The 22,625-nt window shown below is 40.2% G+C and overlaps 1 protein-coding gene across 1 annotated transcript in view; it reads left to right on the top strand.

Annotated features, from left to right (window-relative positions):
- Positions 1–22,625, top strand: part of kctd3 (potassium channel tetramerization domain containing 3) — a 74,213-nt gene that overhangs the window by 3,270 nt on the left and 48,318 nt on the right. The window contains exons 2-3 of the mRNA XM_072580781.1: positions 10,401–10,454; positions 13,058–13,103. Of these exons, the coding sequence (XP_072436882.1) occupies positions 10,401–10,454; positions 13,058–13,103 (100 nt within the window). The remainder of the gene's footprint in view (positions 1–10,400; positions 10,455–13,057; positions 13,104–22,625) is intronic.

Here is a 22,625-nt window from a genome sequence, read left to right as displayed (position 1 = left end):
GCCAGTATAGGGGATAGCATGTTGGCATTGATAGAAAATCGGCTGGCCAACAGGAAGTGAGGAGGGAGCACAAATGGGTCTTTTTCAGTTTGGCAAGTGGTGTGCTACAGTGCTTAGTGCTGGAATATTACCTGATTGCAATTTATATAAATTACTTGGACTGAAGTGACAAAGTATAACTGCCAAATTTGCAGATGAAGCAAAGACAGATGCAAAAGTAAGTTGTAAAGAAGACATGAGGCCCCAGAAAGTTAGTTATAGAGTGGACAAAGATCTGACAAATAGTGTTTTGTGGGAAAATGTAAAATTGTCCATTCTGGCTGAAGAATTTTAAAAAAGCATGTTGTTATTGGTGAGAGAGTGCAGAACTGAGATGCAGACGAATCTGGCTGTCTTACAAATTGAATCACAAAAGTTGAGTATACACTACAAGAAATAATTAGGAAAACTAAGAGAATCCTATTATTTATTGCAATAGGAATTGAAGACATTGATCAAGAAGTTTTGGGTCAATTATACAGGGCACTAGTGGGGCTTCATATGGAGTACTCCTTAGTATTGGTCACATTTCAGGAAGGATGTAAATACTTTGGAGGCAGTTCAGACATAGTTATTAGACTAAATGCCAAGAATGGGCAGGTTATCTTATGAAGAAATGTTGGATACGCTAGGCTTTTATCTGCTGGAGTTTAGAGTAAGAGGTGACTTGGTTAAACCATAAAATCCTGAGGAATCTTGCCAGTGTAAAGATGGACAGAATGTTTCTTCTTGTAAGAGAAGCTAGAACTAGGGGTCACTTTTTAAAAATCAACGTGTGCCCATTTAAAACGTAAGTTTTAGGAATCCTTTTACTGAAAAGATGATGGAAGCAAAGTCCTTGAATATGTTTAAGATAAAGATGGATAGATGCTTGGTAAGCAAGGATTGAAAGGTTATATTGGATAGGCAGGAATGTAAATTTGAGATTACATGCTGATCAGCCATAATGTAGGCTTTAGAGGCCTAATGGCCCATTTGCTCCTTGTTTACATTCATATCTGTGTTTGTAGGGGTTGGCGAATCTTGTTAAGAGTCTGAATGGGATGATGCAATGCTTGTAAAAATGATATGCACTGCAACATTGGTGACAGAGAGAGTGAATGTTCAAGATGCTAGATGGGGTGCTTTGATCTTACTAGTGTCCAGCTTCTTGCATGTGGCTGTAGCTGCGTTCATCCAAGTGGTTGGAGAGAATTCCATCTCCGTTCTGACTTGTGTCTTTAGGTGGTGTTAAGGCTATATTTTAGGGAGTTAGAAGTTGAGTCACTTGCTGTATAGTACTCATCTGTTGACACTATCCTTGATTTTAAAGTTGTGGCATTTATATGGCTGGTTTAGTTGAGCTTTCTTTTACCAGTACTGGTATGGCTGATAAATCTGAGCCTTTTCAGGCAACAATAAACGTCATATAGAGAAGGAACTTGATTTTGTCAAAGCTTTTGATAAAGAGCCAGAATTTCTCCAGCAGAATGAAATCCATATTAGTGAACTTCTAAAAAGGATCTCATTGTCTGAAATAATGGAAGAATGCTTGTAAACTAAGTTGGATCAACATAAAAGTAGGTTGCTGGTGAGATGCTACTGGAAGAAACAAAAACTTTTGGTGCTCGATACTAAACAAGGTGTACCAAACAAACTGAACAGTTGATCTCCTTAAGGCATCCCTTGTTATTCATGGTATTATTTATTTGACCGCCCTTGGTGTTCTTTTATTACGAGTCATCCTCCTTTTGGAACGTTAATGATGGTATGGTTACAGAAACAATCAATTTAGATTTTTATTTAGAATAACAGTTTCGTATGTCAAATTATCAATGTGCATTGTGATGAATTTGGATAAAATGCAGTGATTTGAATGATAGTGCTTACAATAATGTGTGGAACAGCAAATAATTTTTAACAATATTTTCCAGGAGCTGAATTTCACAATTGGTTAGACATTGGGAGTTCACTCTGGAACACCATTTCACATTCTCTCCAGGTTTGCTTCTCATTCGTCAACACGCTATAAGGGTTCTGTTGAATGAATTTGGGTGTTTTCAATCCAGTTCAACATGGGCTAAATCATAGGATAAGGTTATATAATTGGGCAATGATTGACCTCCTTACTCAGATGCTACAGGATGGCTCGTGTGGGAAAAGGAAGAAAAATGTCATTGGTAGAAAAGTGCTTTTCTGAGGTTGGGCCTCAGGGCAGATGGGAGTGTGCTTTACTAGTAACCTAACTATGCAATAAGCAGTGAGACTGGGTGACTTGCCTTGCAAGCATTCTGTTGCCAAATTCATATAATTTTTGTTCAAACTGAAATTAAGTCATAGAACATTTTCAGTAAATACATTCACTAAAACATTACTAATTAGCCAACACTATTCCGTACATGAGCTGAGCCTACTACAAAGTGGGTAGTGTTATATTAGTCATACATGCTGTGGAGCTTGGCATTAATGTTGAGTTCTTGGAAATCATCTCACGTAAGCACTATCTAGAACATTTTGATCAAAAGTTTTTTTTCACGTCTTTTGTTTATGACTTTTGAAACTGTGGGCTGCCACTGAGTTGCTTCAGTGTATCTTCTTCCCTTGACTTGTCAGATCATAATTGTGAAAGATTTAATAATATGTTAAATGGGCACATTTTGATAGTACAATGTGTTCTGAACAAACTATTGCACTAGTGCCATGTGACTAGTGTACCATCTCTATCAATTCTAATAGCGCTTCTCAGGCATTTCCCATAATGACATTATTTTAGAACTTGAAAATTCCCATGACCCCATATCTGTGAGACTGGAATGGATGAGAAGTGAGCATTTTTAAGTAAATAGCACCAGTTTTCCAAGACAGGATTGAGAGCTACAGAATAGATAGTTGAGCCATACCCATTAGATGGCTCAAAACCTGTTAGATTTAAAGGGGCTTCACAGCTTTAATACTCAGTTGGAACTCCTCCGCTGTCATTGCGGCCTTGGGGCTTGCGTCCACTCAATTTCAACCGGCAACTGTTTGGGAAGTGCTGTACTATAAACTTGTAAGACGTTTTCTAACTTATCTATTTTAATAGAAAAATTATCAAAGAAAGGTTCTTGGTATGAGTCAATGTATGAATCTGTCAGTCATGTTAGGATTTTGATGTTTTTGCCTCTTGGGTGGATGGAAACTGGGTTTAAAAAAAAAAAATTCTTACCAAAGACTGCAGTTTAGTCATCTGGGCCTGCATCAGACATAAAGTCGAGCTGGTGTCGATATAGAAAGAAAATATATATTTTGGTTAGTTAACAAAGATGTTCGAGCAACTCTTTCCAATGATATGATCAGGAGACTGCAAAGTTTGAGGCACATGGTAATTTTATTCATGAATTTCACCAGTACAATACAAGGAGAGGCCAAAGACTTCGCTTGAATCTGGCCTCAACATAGAAGGTTCAATTACTCTCATAATCTGTAGTTCAGGTTGGAAGAAAAGTCCATGACACTCTGATTTCAACTTCAAGTGAAATGTTTTTATGCGTTTCTCTTTTAACGTTAACATGGCAGCACATTCTCATTCCACATATATACTATTTTATGTAGTGCTGGGTTGTTCAACTATAATTGGATTCCCAGTACATCATTCAATTAGTAATCTTGTTGCTATGATCTGAATGGGGCCCTTTTTGGTGTTTGGGAAACTGAACTTTCCATGGTTGCTTTTGACCTTTTTCCTCTCAACTATGATGTCTGCGTTTGCTATTTTGTAAAGGGCTGTAAAGTTTTCTTTGAGATTTCTCACCGTTCCAACTCTTATAGCTGCTGTCCACATGAACGTTAGGGAGCCCCCTCTCTCTTAGTTTTAAACCTTTCTTTCTAATATTTTAGAGATTAATAATCACCTTTCTATAACACCTCAATCTTACATCAATAGTTATCTTGAAGAATCTTGATTAAAACCTGCTTGTTATATTTATATCTAATTGATTAGAAAAAGACTTAAAAGAAATAACTAGTTTGTATGAAATGTTCTTATCTTTAGGATAGCAAAACATGGGACCATTGTCAGCCATTTTTGCTGTATTGTCATGGGGCAGTCCTAACAAAAGATGATTACAAAATCATATGCAGTAAGTTAGTATGATAGAAGGAATAAGAAAATGAGTCACATCTGATTTGTGTTTAAGAAATGTGTAACTTGTCATAATATCTTATTGACTGCTATTATAGGGAATATTTGTGTTGTAGTGAATAAAAGATACTTGACACAGTAAGTTCATAATGCCTAGCAGCTGAACATAGTCCAGCAGTTAAAATCATATGACAAATTTGGTGCATATTCAGAAATAACATAAGACCAGAACTGTAGGGACAAACTGTAGAGGGTCCAGCCTAGTGGTATAATCACAGGATTGTTAATCAAGAAACCCAGGTAATATTCTGGGGACCAGAGTATGAATCTTGCCAGGGCAGATGGTGGAATGTAAATTCCATATCAAATCTCTGGAATTAAGAGTCTAATGGTGACCATGTCTATTGTCAGAAAAAAAAAATCTTGTTCACGAATTCCCTTTTTAGGGAAGAAAATTGCTACGCTTACCTGGCCTGTATGTGACTCCAGATCTACAATAATGTGGTTGACTCTTCATTAACCTCTGGGAAATTAGGGATGGGCAATAAATGCTGGTGTAGCCATCCTCCTCATCCCATGGATGAATAAAAATAAGTTGGGTATATTTTATGATTGAACATGTCTTTGCTTTTTGTTTTATTTTGGTCTGGATTTGGGTAGTCCAGAAGCTGTGCTGGACTTAGTATTTTTTTTCAAATAATTGTAGTGCAGCATTTTGTAACTTCCCTATATCTGTTCCTGTTATGAAAATCTCAAGCACCTTTTCAAAGTTGTTTTGCTTTCATTGTGAAAATATAAACCTTAGCATCAACACCTATGATTAACAGAGCAGATGTGGCTATCCGACATGTGAAGTCCCACACGTCTCAGTTTTTGTTTATGCTTTTATTTCCTATACAGAACATATTTTAAGACTTTAAGGCTTATCGTTTGCCAATGCAAACAGATCTTTATTTTTTAATGTGAAATATTGGCTATTAGTGTGAATATTTATTTTAAATTTATTAAATAACATAAGGCTATGATACAGACTTGTCAGTGTAAAAACAAGTTTGATGCTATAATGTAAATTGTACATTTCTTGTTTATTCATAATGAGAATGAGGAAAAAAAACTATGAATCTGAGATTGGTTCCCAATGTAGTATATATTTTTCAGTTTTTTTTCAAAGAATGACAGAGTCTTGTTAACATTTATTGCTTGTTCCTAATTATCTTGGTGGTGATGAGCCATCTTCTTGAGCCACTGTAGTCCCAGTTATGTAAGAACTGCCATTCATAACACACACCATTTTGTGTCATTACCAATGAAGAGGTACATGTTGTTAAGAATGCCACTTGCATCACCTCTGCTGTACAGCAATTGTTAATCTACATGCAGAACATAATATTGGGATGAACAGCATACTGTAATTTATTTTGTAAGTCCTCAAACCTTTTTGAGTCTGCCTTTTTGTTCTCTCACTACCTCCCATTGTGCTTTTCTCAGAAATTTAAAAATAATCCTCCCAGGTTTGGGAATATTGAGATGTTTGAATTGTTCCCACAGCTGGTCTAGCAGAGCACTTGGCTAGCTCAGCATTCCTAAAGTACCTGTATTTGGAGCAGAGTCAAGTGCAACAGCCTTTACTTCAATTATATTAGGCCAGTTCGCATTCATCTATGACCTTTTTCCTCATCTATACTTCAGGAGTAACATTGTAGCTTTAATTAATATTTGATTTTTCTCCGCACATTGTTGAATATTTCTGGCTATTTTGCCTCCCCACAGTTTTTTACCCTGATACATTTTTAATTTGGATCACCAAATGTTGGTTTGACCTTGCTTGTTCCATGTACTTAACACTACTTTTATCCCAAGAGTTAATGGATTCATGAAAGTGTAGCTCTCTGGAACAATAGCTGCAATGAGTTGAAACTTGTCATGTTATCCAGCAAATTAATGGTCATATCAAAAGATATTTTGGGGCGGCATGGTGGCTCAGTGGTTAGCTCTGCTTCCTCACAGCGCCAGGGTCCCAGATTCAATTCCGGCCTCGGGTGACTGTCTGTGTGGAGTTTGCATGTTTTCCCCATGTCTGCGTCGGTTTCCTCTGGGTGCTCTGGTTTCCTCCCATAGTCCAAAGATGTGCAGGTCGAGTGAATTGGCCATGCTAAATTGCCTATAGTCAGAGGGACTGGGTGGGTTACTCTTCGGAGGGTCGGTGTGGACTTGTTGGGTCGAAGGGCCTGTTTCCACGCTGTAGGGAATCTAATCTAATCAAATATGGTAGGTTGGCTCAGTGGTTAGCACTGCTGCTTCACAGTGCTAGGGACCCAGGTTAAATTCCAACGTCAGGCGACTGTCCGTGTGGAGTTTTCACATTCACCCAGTGTCTGTGTGGATATCCTCTGGGTGCTCTGGTTTCCTCCCACAATCAAAAGATGTGTAGGTTAGGTACATTAGTTGGGATAAATATACAATCGTATGATAGTGGAATGGGTCTGGGTGGGTTACTCTTTGGAGGGTTGGTGTGGACATGTGCCGAAGGACCCGTATCCACACGGTCAGGATTCTATGATTCTGTCAAGGTATGAGTATTTCATAACATTGACTACATGCAGTAGCACCACTGAATCCCCTATGTTGGCAACTCTGTACAGTATTGACCAGTTAGGTTCGCTGCTATCCCTAATTCTCTCCAAAGCCATGTGATTGAAATGTCAAAATGTATAACATGTATTCCTCCCCACTCGGAGTCATAAAGGTATATAGTACAGATACCGACCCTTCAGTCCAGCATATCCATGGCAACCAGATATCCTACATTATCTAGTCCCATTTTCCAGCACTTGGCCCATATCCCTCTAAACCTTTCCTATTCACATACCAATCCAGATGCCTTTTCAATATTGTAATTGTATCAGCCTCCACCACTTCCTCTGGCAGCTCATTTCATACATGCACCACACACTGGATGAAAACGTTGCCCCATAGATGCCTTTTAAATCTTTTCCCTCTCACCTTAAACCTCTAGTTCTGGACTCCACCCTGGGGAAAAGACCTTGATTATTTATCCTATCCATGCCCCTCATGATTTTCTAAACCTCTATAAGGTCACCCCTCAGCCTCCGCTCCAGGGAAAACAGCCCCAGCCTGTTCAGCCTCTCCGTATAGCTCCAACCATGACAACATCCTTGTAAATCTTTTCTGAACCCTTTCGAGTTTCGCAACATCCTTCCAATAGGAAGGAGACCAGAATTGCACACAATATTCCAGAAGTGGCTTAGCCAACGTCTTGTACAACTGCAACATGACTTCCCAACTTCTGTGCTCAGTACTCTGCCCTTTCTTCCATTCGGTTTCAGTTATATTTGGGAGATTACAACCTGTAAGTTTGAATGTGCACGTCTCTTCAGTCTGCTGTTGGTGATAGCCAAGAATTATCTTTTTTCCCACTTGCCAAACTAAACTGTGGTTTGGTTCCTAACCCCTTGTGTCCCAGAGACTTGTGCATCTATCAAATCATTCCAGAACATTGTAGAGATTCTGTTCATTAAATTGTATGTATTAAATTGTAATTTCTATTCTAAGTTTTAGTACCTGCTATTTCTGAATAATATTCTTGAGCCAGGAGGCCTGGTTTCAAATCCCACCTACTCCAAAGGTGCACCACAGCACGCCTGAACATGTTGATTGAAAAAAGAAATACCCGAGTGACACTGTTAGTTATTTGTCATTTCTGGCAGAAAAAAATAAAATAATGTGGCTTTGCACTTAACAGTAGGATATCCTGCTGACACCAAAATACAGTCAATGGAGCTGCTCTGAAGCCAAAGTATAGTTAGACTAGTTCTATAATTTGTATTTGCCTAAGTTAATTTTGTATACTTATACAGCCAGGTTATTCAACATTCTTTCTGTCCATTCTCACTTTCACTACAATGCTCATGATGCTGCTTTCCCAATATATTAGAGTGTATTATGGACTCTGCCTGCAAGTATGCAATTTGTTGATATTGAACTTTAAAGAATATTATTGCACCATTTCTGCCACCTACAAACAGACCCCACCAGCAGAGAGATATTTCTCTCCCCACCCCTATCTGTGTTTTGGAGATGCCATTCCCTCTGCAACACCCTTGTCAGGTCCACGCCCTCCCACCAACCCACCTTCCCCTGCAATGGCAAGAAGTGCAGAACCTGCGCTCTCACTTCCACTCTCACCTCTGTCCAAGGCCCCAAAGGATCCTTCCATTTCCAACAGTAATTTGCCTGTGCTTCATTGAACGTCATCTTCTGCATCCGTTGCACCTGATGTGGTCTCATTTCCATTGGGGAGACAGGATGCCAACTTACAGATTGTTTAGAGAACATCTCTAGGATACCCACACCAACTAACCCCATTGCCCTGTAGCTGAATACTTTAACTCCCCTTCCTACTGCACCAAGGACGTGCAGGTCCTGGGTCTCCTCCATTGCCAAACCCTAACCACTTGAAGCCTGGAGGAAGCATGCCTCATCTTCCACCTTGGGACCCTCCAACCACATGGGATCAATGTGGATTTCACCAGTTTCCCCATTTTCTCCTCCCCCCACCTTATCCCAAATTCCCAACTTGGCACTGCCCTCTTGAACTGTCCTACCTGTCCATTTTCCTTTCCATTTATCTGCTCCACCCTCCTCTCCAACCTCTCTCTTTCATGCCCCCCCCCCCACCCCCACCCACCTCTCATTATCTCTCAGCCCTCTTGGCCCACAAGCCTCATTCCTGATGAAGGGCTTATGCCCAAAACGTTGACTTTCCTGCTCCTCAGATGCTGCCTGACCAGCTGTGCTTTTTCAGCACCTCACTCTTTGACAATGATATGCAGTTTACACTTTCACGAAATACAGGGGAACCTCGATTATCAGAGTATCAATTATCCAAATATCAGGTTATCCGAAGGAGATCTCGAGGTCCTGACTGAAACATTGCATCAAAGAGCTGTTTCATTACTGATCACGCCTTTTGTTTACAATGATTAAAAATGACCTCAGCTTACTGAAATGCTGCTGAGAACAGCCCTGGACATTGTTGGGAGTCCAGGAGCAGTCTCCAAATGACTGACCTCCTGACCCCTTGCTCTCTCTTTCCCCACTCTTACCCTGGAGTTCTACATGGGGGTGTTATCCTAAATCCCCCTTCCCCAGATAATCTCTACAACGTTGTCCTGTACAGGGCATAGTGGGAACTTGACAAAAAGTTGCAATAAAAAGTTGTGTGTTTGTGTGTGTGTCTGTGTTATGTGTAGCTGTGTATGTGTGCGAAATGGAGACTCACCCCTGTCCAAAGGCAGCAGCAGTCTTACTGTTGGTGCTGCCAGGGTGGGGAATGGAATGGGGGGTATTGGACACGGGGGTTTTTTTGGAGGGGAGTTGAGAGGTTGTGGGATGTTGGACGGGGTTTGGGGGGACAGATGGAGGTCGCGGTTGGATGGGGTTTGGGGACAGGGGGATGTGGAGGCTCATGTGCGGTGTGCTGCTGCCTAGTGTCCTGAATGGGGAGTGGACTGAGCAAGTGCTCGCTGTCAGTCCCACTGAACTGATTTGGCGGGGCGGGGCGCATCAGCAATGCTACAGGTCCCTTACATACAAGTGTGTATCTGCTCAGAAACAAACCCCGAGACAAAGAGAGGGAGCAAGGCAGGCAGAGAGAGGAAAAAGGAAACTTTAGAAATCTCCAAGCCCTCAAGGAGAGGTATTGAATCAATTATCCGAACACAGTAGTGCGCGCCCATCTTGCTCGGACAGTCAAGGCTCCTCTGTACAGAAGTGGCCTCCCTGTGATATTTTTTATAAAATTATTTAATAGTTCCCACATTGAACTCAACAGCTGTGCACTATTGTGAACCAGACTGGTTTTGCAATTTGAGATTTGAAAGACAGCAGATTCTTGGTTTCTTGGACAGCATCCCTCCTCATCCTACCACCATCACTGCATTACAATCCTGTCTCACTCTGAATACCAGTGCATACTGGAGGTGTCAGGTCACTGACACAATGTTTGGAAGCACAATTTTTTCAAATCGTGTCAGCTACTGTTCTCACCCTCTTGAGCAATTGAAAATCTCATCTATGAATACAAGTTAACTGGATCTGTATTATTCCTTTTTGTATAAATTTAAAACGCAGAGTAATTCATTGCAGGGAATCTGATAAGTTTTTTTTTGATTTTATTAATAGTTTTTCATATTTTCAATTTATTTCCAGTATAAACATAATCCTTTTTTTATGGTTGCAGATTCAGCACCTCCAGACAAACACTAATGTGGATTCCAGACTCCTTTTTCTCAAGGTAAGATTGAGTTTCAATAGATGATTTCTACTATCTGAGGTATAGAGTATAACATTACAGTTTATAAAGCACAGATAAAAATGCTTCAATTAAAATAAAACACTCTAAGCTGCAGTGTGTAAATGTAATAATGATATAGAAAAGCAGCTTTAGCAATGTTAAGTTTCAAATTTAAACTGTTTGATATGGTAAGATTTTTTTTGAGAAACTGGAATGATACTTGGGTGGCTCAGTGGTTAGCACTGCTTCCTCACAGCGCCAAGGACCTAGGTTCAATTCCAGCCTCAACGGCTATCTGTGTGGAGTTTGTGCATTCTCCCTTGTTAGCGTGGGTTTCCCCTGGGTGCTCTGGTTTCCTCCCACGACCCAGACATGTGCAGGTTAGGTGGATTGGCCATGCTAAATTGCCCATAATGTTAGGTGGATTAGTCTGAGGGAAATGGGTCTGGGTGGGATACTCTTCAGAGTGTCGATGTCGACTTGTAAGGTGGAAGGGCCTGTTTCTACACTTTAGGGAGTCTAATCTAATTTTAGGAAAGAGATAAAAAATGTTTTCACTTGGGACCCATTTACACTTCCCAAAACTGAAACTGATTCCACAACTGCGCAGTGAAACATTTCCTCCGTGAACTGGTTCCCTTAGGTTGGATTGGATCAACAATTATTCCAGTTTGGGACACTTCATTAGCTGTTGATCATTTAAAAATGAAATTCTTGAAACTTCCCAGAAGTAAAAAAAGCTAAAAATGTTTGACATTTTCATTTTGTAGAGCTATGTCTGCCCACAGCATTGGTTGTTCATTTTGAAGTAGGATCTTTCACCTCTGCTTATGTATTCTCTGAATAGCTCTATAGTCACTGCTGTCATCTAGGGTACAACCTGTACTACCAAAATAGGTATTGTTCAGGGTAAGAAAGTGCACTTAACAAAAAGAAGTTGAGGAAAACAATTGGCCAATTTGGAGTGGTATCACAAAGATTTTTATAGTGTTATACAAAGTTCTTGAATGTTGTTTCTACCACTATTAGCTTTGCTGTTTTTGTTCCCCTCTGCGTAAATCACTTCACTGTAGCATGCATGCATTTTTGTTTTCATTAATTGTGAATAAGATGATCTAGATTGGAGATATGGAGACCACAAATCTGTCGGTATTTCCTTTGTTCAAAGCTATATGTGGTGAGTTAATGGGCAGTGTTGAAATAGTAAACACCAGCACACTGTCTCAGCTTACAGGCAGAATGCTGCAGATGCTGGAAATCTGACATTCATACGCAATGCTGGAAATACTTGGCAGGTCTGGCAGCATTCCAGGAGCTGGATTAGTTGCCAGGCATTCCTCATTTTTGTTCAAAATTAAAAATCTCTCAACTTGTTAGTAGATTTGTATATTTTCTCTTTTTAAAGCTAGCCACTGCCCCTGTATACATTAGATATATCTCTAATCTTGCCAGCAGGTCTAAAATCATCAATGTTGGTCTGTAACTCTTCAATTGATACTCAGCTCTAGCATTTAACCAGCATGATATGTCTACATTTAATATAATATGATAATGTTTTGGCTTTAGTGACTCAATGATTGTCATTCAGCAGAGACAGTGTACAGTATCATTTGGACAGGCGCATGGAAAGGAGGTTTCAATGGTGCAGCACGTATAATTAAAAATGTACAAGAGTAATGAATTTAGAGCAGTTCAGGTAATTCCAAGGTGGAGTTATAAGGAGGTTTGGCCAAGTAGGTAAATTTCAAGGTATTAAGGAATGAGAAGGCTTTAAGAGGGCTAGGGTAGGTAAATGTGTAGCTGGCAATGTTGGAGGAATTACAATTGGGGATATGCAACAGGCCAAATTTCAAAGCAATTTCCAAGATTTTAAAACTGCTGGAGCTGGAAGTTGGTTGATTTGAGGGACGATGGCTGGTGGCAGCAGTGCCACAGAGGGATCTGCAAACTAATGAGTTTTTAAACCAAGGTGGTGTTTGACTGGGAGCCATTGTACATCAGAAGGCACAGTGTTGATTAAGGAACACTAGTTGCTGTTACTTAACACTTGGGGAGCAGAATTTTAAAGGGGGGGGGGTGTTGGGGGTGCGTGCTGTATAGAATGTGTGCACCCAACAAAGAATGTCAAGTTCCTAAGTATTAGGGTAAGGGTTTCAGCAGTAGCAGGTGAGCTGAGATCGGCCTAAGTTGAGCAGTGTTCCAGAGGTGGAAACGTATTGTTTGTGCCAGCACACAGATCACGACATTAGTAGCTCATCTCCAATTGCAGATGTCTAATGTCTTTTGGTTCTGGCAAAGTCTTGTAAACCTAATGTAACTCCTTCTAGATGGATGCTGCCAAAGCATTAGTGGTTCCATGCTATGCTGTTTTATTTCAGTTTCCAGTATTTGTTACATTTTGCATCCATTCTAATTGGATCTTTTCAACCAATGCTTTTGTTAAACAGTGCAAATACCAGATACGTCAAACTTTAATTGTAATCTCCTTTACAAAGTCTCTTTTTTAGATAGACTAGCACATATTGTTCAAAATTGTGATGCAGTTTTCTGTCAAGATTAGATTGACCTCCATCTAAATTCATTAATAACTACTTCTGTTCCAGCTTGCTGAGCGGGAGAATTTCAACACTACGAGATGAAACTGGAGCAGTAAGCTGAAACTTTGGTTTTTTTAAAGCAAAATGCTATTGTGGAATGTTCTTTAATCCCTTTGAAGGGGTGTACTATATAAATAATGCCTCTTTTTTTTAAACTGGGAAATAACAAATTTTAGTTACTCCGGTTGGCAGAATTGCAAATACAGAAGTCATCATTGACATTTTACTGTTTTTAAGCTTTTCTTAAAGTTTTTTTTCCCAAAACTTGAAATTAACCTTACACGTTCCAACATTTAACTGTTTATCACTAGTATTTCTATTTCCAAGAATCTGACCACTGCTTTGGAACTGATCACCAAGATCTGTTCAGTGCCCAAGGCTAACTCAGCAAATTACTCTGGGGCATTTGAAATTTGAACAAAGCAATGTAACTTATTGTTCTGCTCAGTAATTTCTCCAGCTGGTATTTGCTATACAGCAGACCTCATGAATTGTTATGTTACATGCGCTTTTGTTGTTGCACAATACACTTTCTGAATCTTCTGGATTGGTAATATATAATCCTTTTCATGGCTGCTGCTAATATTTCCACATCTAAATGGCATTCAGTTGAATTTTCCTATTGTTCCTGTATTGCATTTACGTACAGCCCCATTACAGAAGTCTCAAGCCTCATGTTTCAGCAAAACCAGAATCCCTTTCCAAACTTTTTTTAAAATATTAAAGTGATTTAAGATTGTTATATTATGTGCAGGTTATTAGGTTTTGTAATTTTATAAGTGTATTGAAATTTTAAAAAGCTATGGTTGTGCAGCACACGTGGCAAGGTGATTCAGTGGTGATTCAGCACTGCTGTCTCACCAAACCAGGGACCCAGGTTTGATTCTGTCTTCAGGCAACTGTTTGTGTAGAGTTTGCACATTCTCCCATGTCTGCATGGGTTTCCTCGGGGCGCTCTGGTTTCCTGACATGTTTCAAAGATGTGCAGATTAGGTGGATTGGCCATGCTAAATTGCCCCTAATGTGCAGGTTAGGTGCGTTAGTGATGAGAAACGCAGAGTTACACAGCAAGGTGATGGGGTTGGGTGGGATGGTCTCCAGAAGGTTGGTGTGCAATTGTTCGGCTGAATAGTCTGTTTCCACATTGTAGGGATTCTATGGATGTCTGTATTGGAACTTTCCTTGGATGGCAGTCCTTACTATTATTAACTAACACATTAGCTCCTGATACAGTTTGAAAGCCTGATTTGCTCATGAGCAAATTAAGATGGTTATGTCATGAAAACTGGAACCACCAAGCCAATCTCCACCAATGCACTATAGTAACAAAGTGAATAAACATTATTATAGCTAGTGCTTATGATTATGAATTACTTATCAGTAATTACTGTGGCTCATTAATTTAAGGGCATGTACTTACATTTTAGCTGCTCCTTCCATTGATTTTAGCAGCAATCTCCCAGCTAATTGACAAAGGCTATATACTGCACAATGTAGTGTAATGTCTTTCAGGAAGATTAACAAGTGGACAGTTCAATTTAAACTGGAAAATAAAAGTGGTCATTTAACTTTGTGTACTCAAATATCATCTTGCTTCTGAATTTAAGGCAAGTGCTAGGTTGTGCTTGGGATTAATTAAAAGGTACAATTTGGCACTCAGAAAACAAAAGAAAAATCAGTGTCTGCCACCTGAGATTGTTGATAGAATCATCAATTTCCACTGTTTTGTCATCTTGTATTGAGACAAGAATTCATATTGTCTTACATTTGATAAATGTGTGAAATACTATTGATCTTTGACAAACAGGCGAATGGGACTGTTAGCAAAATTGATGGAAAAAACATCGTTAAAGCATCTGGTCAGAAGAAGACACAGCTCACAGTGGCTCCATTCTGCATGATGGATGTTACAAAATAAACCGATGGTGATATTAAAGTGCATAGCTTTCTCCAAAGAGAAATTTCAGAAAGATATTGTTATCCACATTTGAGATGGATGAAGGCAGTAGTAAGAAATAAATTAAATGTAGAATTTGAGACTTGAGTTACACAAAGGAAAAAGTTTTTTCACGTGGGACTTGTTCAATCCCACTTGGCAAACGTCAACATTGCAGTTATACTTTGCGGTCTTACAAATGTCATTTAGTCCTTGGATGTCCAAATAAATAAACCTCTCCAGGCCAGTATGTGAAAATTATGGAACAATTTGATGTAGGAAGGCAAAAAATCGTTTAAGAGTCCATTTCCAGGATTTGCCACATTTTTTTGACACCGCTCTGAATTCACACTTTTGAAGGAATCTCTTCACTCCACAGAAAGCTAATCATGTTGATTGGGATGAGACGTCTGAGCTCTTTTAGAGACCGTCAAACAAGGTGCACAGTAAAGTCTAAGCGAAAGTCCAAATATTTATGTCAAAAAGGTTTAGAAAAGATTTGCAAGGATGTTGCCAGGGTTGGAGGACTTAAGCTATAGGGAAAGGTTGAATAGGCTGTTTTCCCTGGAGTGTCAGAGGCTGAGGGGTAACCTTATAGTGGTTTATAAAATCATGAGAGGCATGGATAGGATAAATAGACAAAGTCTTTTCCCTGGGGTCGGGGAGTCCAGAACTAGAGGGCATAGGTTTAGGGTGTTTGTTCTGTATACCCACTGCCCTCTATGTGGAAAAAATTGCTGACAGGTTGTTCTTAAATCTTTCCCCTCTCACATTTAAACCTATGCCCTGTAGTTTTGTACTCCCCAGTCGTAGGGAAGATACTTTGGCTATTCACCTTATCTATGTCCCTCATGATTTTATAAAGTATAACGTCAACCCTAAACCTCCTACACTGCAATGGAAAAAAAACCCAGCCTACCTAGCCAATTCTTACTATGCAAGCTCTCCAATTCCTGTGACATCCTGTTAAATCTTTTTTGAGCCCTCTCCAATTTAATAATATCCTTCCTATAGCAGGGTGACCAGAACTGAACACAGTACTCCAAAAGTGGCCTCAGCAACATCTTGTACACTCTCAACATGATGTCTCAACTCCTATATTCAGTGGTTTGAACAATGAAGGCAAGCATGACAAATACTGCCTTAACCACCCAGTCTACCTGTATTGCAACTTCTGAAAAACTATGTACTTGAACCTGGGTCTCTCTGTTTGACAACTCTATCTAGGGCTCTACCATTAACTGTACATGACCTTCCCTTGTTCATTTTACCAGAATGCAATGCCTCACATTTTGTAAATTAAACTCCATTGGTCACTCCTTGGCTCAGTAGCCTAGCTGATGAAGATCTCGTCATATGCTTAGGTAACCTTCACTGTCCATTATACTACCAATTCTAGTGTCATCTGCAAAACCTACTAACCATGCCTCCTGTGTTCTCATCCAAATTGTTTATGTAGATGATAAATAACAGTGGACCTAGCACTGATTCTTGCGGCCTTTTAACAGGCCAAACAACAACCCTTTACTACCACCCTCTGTCACCCACCATCAAGCCATGCTCAAACATTTAGAAAAAGTATTCCAATAGTGGATGTTGACTGTTATTTTCCCCTTGAATTGCATAAAGAGCAAATGCAGATGCAGTATCATGCCATTTCTCATCTTTTGCCAATACTGCATAAGATAGTAGCATTAAACTTGTGGCTCACAAATAGTTGACAGTTGCATGTGTATGTTCCACAGAAGTTGCATGTGCTTCAGCCCTTGAGGCAATAATATCCTGGTTTTGATTTTTACACGTGAGTAAACATTTTTTTTCACATGTGCTTTTTGTTTATGCAGTTACCTCTACTTGTGTAAGTTACAATCCTTGCCCCACGCCATTCCTGAAAGATGTTGGGCTGCGTAAAAGTAAGCTTTCCTGTAATGCAAAATCGTTATTGCAACAGGGATCCTTTACAGTGATGTACTGCCATCTGGTGACAAAAATGAGCATTTCAATTTCACCTTTTGGAATTAAAACTCAACTTCTTGCATTACTGAATTATTACACCAGTGCAATAATATTCTGTCTGTTATGCTGTTGAGTTTCAAAGAATTCTGCAATTTTGTATCTCACCCCTAGATTGTCACAACCATTTCCTATGGAATCTAATTCACTTTATAAAGTAATGTGCAGCAATTCTAAACAACCCCCTATTAAGAATGTTCTCCCCTTCTCTCCCTCAAGTTTTTTTTGTTGGTTATTTTAAATCGATCATTATTTACAAACAATTTTGCTCTACCTGGCCTATTAAAGTAATTTATAATTTTGAATGTTGTATCTGTATTGGGCTGTTTGCTTCAAAGAAGGGTGGGTTGCTCTTCAGAGGGTTGGTGTGGACTGGTTATGCTGAAGGGCCTGTTTCCACACTGTAGGGAATCTAATCTAAGAAAAAAAAATCCAATTTCTTTATTCTCTACTAGCATCCTCTGTGACTCCGTGTGTGTGTGTGTGTGTGTGTGTGTGTGTGTGTCCCTGTGCCTTAAGATTGAAACTTCAAATCAGTTAGCCTTATCTTCTGGTCTTCTAAATGAATTGAGCAAATACATAGATTTTCTAAATTAGTACAATAGACAGAGCTGAAGCCAGGCTTGTTGAAAATATATTGCATATTGGGTTTTGTACTAAGTTTTTGGCGATTGTGCTTTGCTCAGAATCCCTTTTAATATTCTGTAAATTCTAAAGACGGACACAGAAGTTTTGAACTAGTGAATGACCTGACATTACAACTACACAATTCATGACAGCAAAATGCCGTCATTTTCATTGTATAACATCTCTGTATAACTATGTTTGATTATTGCATTAGTATTTAAATGTAACAAAGTGAAATAAGACTACAGGCAAAGTTACGCATTTTTTAAAAACAGCCTGTCTATTTCCACATGTAATTGAAGCAGGAAGGTGGGAATGCTGCCAAATTCTACAAAGAGATAGGGTAGAAGTTTTAAATATGTTAGCAACTGTGTGTTTCATTGTCATTCACTATTTCACTTTTAATTCTGGCTGTTTTAGTTACCTGAGCCTTGGGAAACTCAGCAGTTTCACCAAGGTGCAAACTTGATGCATACAAAAGGCAGATACCTAACTCCTGATTCAGCCTTCCTGAGGAGGCTCTCCAATCAACAACTTATTCAAATAATCCAGATTTTCATTATGTACTTGCCTTTACAGTTCATGAAGTCAGTATTATGTCAGTGTGTTGTAGTGCCCTCTTTTACAAGTCGAGCCTCTTTGAACAAGTTCAATGCCTCACTTTGTCATGCTTGTTGAAGGCCCAGCAAAGTCCAACACTCCTTTTGTCTCTCCACCTCTCTCCTGCCTTGCTTGCTTGTTTGTTTCCTTGCATTCTTTCTTCCTTTACCTCTGCCCCATCCCCAACCCCAAAAATACTGGAGGTCAGACCTGTCAATCATTTTTGTCTTCAGGGTGAGGAATTGGTCAGTGGTGACATTTCAAGTAAAGAATTCTGGTGTGTAGGGGCTTCTATCTTCTGGATTCCATGTGGAATTCTGGCCCCCTCAGTCCAGTTAGGTTAATTAAGTAGCAATTCAGTCCATTCCAACTTTCAAATATTAGAGGGTGTATTCGTAACAAAAAAAAAATGGATTTTTGTAGCAGTTTCTACGTTCATTGGTTGTGATGCTTGATGTGTGATTTCTCATTGACACTGACCAGTTTACATAGAATGTTTTGAATTGTTTGATATGGAGGAGCAGGTGTTGGACTGGGATGGACAATGTTTTTAAAAAAAAAATCACAACACCAGGTTAGGGACCAAAAGGTTTATTTGGAAGCTAGTGCTTCCAAATAAACCTGTTGGACTATAATTTCGTGTTGTGTGATTTTTAACTTGAATCGTCTGTACACTGTTGAAACTTAATGATTTCTGACAGTGTGAAATTGGATTCTCCAGTGGCTAAATGATGTCCGTTTCTGCCTGGTGTTTCTGGAGCACAATAACTTTCTTTATGGACTGCTGGGGATAGGAATTAATATTTAACTGCTAGCTTGTATTTACAAGCTCTTATACCTCGAGCAGTCAGTGACTGATAGACCTGAGATGTAGATTAGTGCAAAATGAGTCCGTTCACTTGCACAGTCTTTTTCTGATGCAGTTGTTGCATGTTGACATTTCATTCTGTTTGCAGTTGCCATGTGAAGCTCTTGGAGTTTGTTCTTTCAACTTCCCTTCCTGGTCCCTCTCTTCAAATCTGCCAACATGAGCCCTTCCCTCAAAAGAAAAGCAAGACTTGATCCCTCAACTTTTAAAATGTTTGACCTCCATTTCTTTTCCAAAGTTCTTGAGTGTATTGTCACCTCTCAAACCCATTACCAATTATTCCTAACTTCACGCTTGACTTTCTCCCATCAAGCCCCAGCCACAGTACAGAAACAATTCTCATCATCCTAACATTGTGTGACTGTGACTAAAGGAAAACTATTTCTCGTAGTTCTTGATCTCTCTGCAGCTTTTGACAGGATTGACCCCCTCGGACTCTTGATGCTCTTTCCTTTTTGATGCAGCTGAGCAGGGATTCTTGCCTCTGTCCTTTAGCCTCCCTCGTGTTTCTTTTCTACATATTGTGCCTCAATGTACCATCTGACAACATAACATCAGTTCCCCACGGACATTGACGTAACTTGTGTATCTCTAGCATCCATGCACAATATCTAAGTTGACATTCAGAACCGGGCAAGTAGAAATTTTCTCCAAACAAATGTTGGGAAGATTGAATCAGTATTTTTAATCCCTACACCAAAGTTCTTCCCCATCTCACTAACTCTATCCCTCATCTCTTTGACCACTTCATCCCTGTCTCAGCTCACCTGCTGAAACCTATGTCCATAACATTGTTATTTCTGTTCTTGATCATTCCAACATGTTCCTGGTTGCCTCATGTTCTACTTTCTGCAAACTTGAGATCATTCAAAACTCTGGGGTTTACATTTTAACCTATGCAACCCTATTTAGCCATCACCCCTGTGTCTGTTAAGTTCCAATTAAACAATGCTGTGATTTTAAAATTCATGTTGTTTACAAATCTTCAATTAATGATTTTAAAAATCACACAACACCAGGTTATAGTCCAATAGGTTTAATTGGAAGCACTAGTTTTCGGAGCGCCGCTCCTTCAGCTGGTTGTGGAGGACACAATTGTAAGACACAGAATTTATAGCAAAAGTTTACAGTGTGATGTAACTGAAATTATACATTGAAAAATACCTTGATTGTTAAGTTTCTCATCTGTTAGAATAACCATGATAGTTTCACTTCTTTCATATGTAAATCACAAAGCTCAGGTCAACACATTCTCAGGTCAACTTTAACAATTGGTTATATACTGGATTAGTGGTGCTGGAAGAGCACAGCAGTTCAGGCAGCATCCAACGAGCAGCGAAATCGACGTTTCGGGCAAAAGCTCGCATTTGCCCGAAACGTCAATTTCGCTGCTCGTTGGATGCTGCCTGAACTGCTGTGCTCTTCCAGCACCACTAATCCAGTATTTGGTTTTCAGCATCTGCAGTCATTGTTTTTACCTTGTTGATTTTAACAATTGGTGTCAGCCCAGATAATATATTGAAGGTGTGTACTCCCTGTGTGCTGTTGTCTGTGCCATAATGTTTAGACTAATTCTAATCTAAAAAGTGAGTTAACAGAATCTTACATGAATTCATGCAGTTTTTGAGCAAAGTACAATGTAACTCTGCAAGTACCAAAAGTACCAATTCACCCCACAAGTGTGTGTGTGTGTGTATAGTGCAATGGTGGTCACCTGTCATGTGACGTGAACCCAAGGTCCCAGTTGAGGCCCTCCCTATGAGTACCGAACTTAGCTATCAGCCTCTGCTCGGCCACATTTTGCTGCTGCCTGTCCTGAAGTCCACCTTGAAGGATGGTCACCTGAAGGTCCGAGGTCGAATATCCTGGACAGCTGAAATGTTCTCCAACTGTGAGGGAACCCTCCTGTCTGTTGATTGTTGTGCGGTGCCCGTTCATCCGTTGCCAAAGCCTTTGCTCGGTTTCACCAATGTACCATGCCTCAGGACATTCTTGCCTGCAGTGTATGAGATAGACAACATTGGCTGAGTCGCATGAGTACCTACCATGTACATGGTGGGAGGTGTCCCCACGCGTAATGGTTGTATTTATGGCCACACTCTGACACGTCTTGCAGAGCTTACCATGACAGGGTTGTATGGAGTTGTCCTAAAAGCTGGGCAGTTTGCTACGAACAATTATCTGTTTGAGGTTTGGTGGTTGTTTAAAGGCAGGCAGTGGGAGTGTGGGGAAGGTCTTGGTGAGGTGCTCATCCTCATTGATCATGTGTTGCAGGCCACGAAGAACATGGCGTAGTTTTTCGGCTCCTGGGAAGTACTGGACAATGAAGGGTACCCTGTTGGTTGCAGGTCATGTCTGTCTCCTGATGAGGTCATTACGATTCCTTGCAGTGGCACGTCGGAACTGGCGGTTGATGAGTTGAGCGTCGTACCCCATTCTTATGAGGACATCCTTGAGTACTTCCAAGTGCCCATCGCGTTCCTCCTCATCTGAACAGATCAGGTGTATGCGTAGGGCTTGTCCATAGGGGATGGCTGTTTTAATATGTTTTGGTTGGAAGCTGGCGAAGTGTAGCATTGTGAGGTTGTCTGTGGGTTTGTGGTGGAGTGTGGTGCTGAGGTGTCCATCCTTGATGGAGATGCATGTGTCCAAGAATGAGACAGATAGACAATAGGTTCAGGAGTAGGCCATTCTGCCCTTTGAGCCTGCATCACCATTCAATATGATCATGGCTCATCATCCTTAATCAGTATCCTGTTCCTGCCTTATCTCCATAACCCTTGATTCCACTATCCTTGAGAGCTCTATCCAACTCTTTTTCTTAAATGAATCCAGAGACTGGGCCTCCACTGCCCTCTGGGGTAGAGCATTCCACACAGCCACCACTGTCTGGGTGAAGAAGTTTCTCCTCATCTCTGTCCGAAAGTTAGTAGAGAGTAGTCAGTGGTGAGTTTGGTGGGATGAAACTTGCTGATATCACTGTGTAATTTTATCAGTGACTCCTCGCCATGGGTCCAGAGGAAGAAAATGTCGTCAATATACTTAGTGTATAAGGTTGGTTGGAGGTCCTGCATCAAGAAGTCTTGTTCGAACCTGTGCATGAAAATGTTGGCATATTGGGATCCAAGTTTGGTCCCCATGGCTGTTTCATGTGTCTGGATGAACAACTGATTGTCAAAGGTGAAGGTGTTGTGATCGAGGGTAAAGCGGATGAGTTGTAGGACAGTGTTTGGAGATTGGCAGTTGTTGGTGTTGAGTACTGAGGCCGTTGCCACGAAGCCATCATTGTGGGGGATGCTGGTGTAGAGTGCTGAAACATCTATTGTGACGAGGCATGTTCCCATTTGGTCCATAGGTGCTGAGTTTCTGTAAGAAATCTGCAAGTGTCGTAACAGAAGTTAGGGATCCCCTCTACAATGAGTTTCAAGATTATTTCAACTTAGCCAGAGGGGTTCTCACACAGGGTCCCATTGCCTGGTTGCGTGTATACCAGGATGTCCCATCCTATCATTGTGATACTTTCCTGCCCA

Source organism: Chiloscyllium punctatum, chromosome 11, assembly GCF_047496795.1.
Source record: "Chiloscyllium punctatum isolate Juve2018m chromosome 11, sChiPun1.3, whole genome shotgun sequence".
Taxonomy (NCBI): Eukaryota; Metazoa; Chordata; class Chondrichthyes; order Orectolobiformes; family Hemiscylliidae; genus Chiloscyllium; species Chiloscyllium punctatum.
Note: the sequence above shows the minus strand (reverse complement) of the source record. Positions and strands in the feature narration are given on the sequence as shown.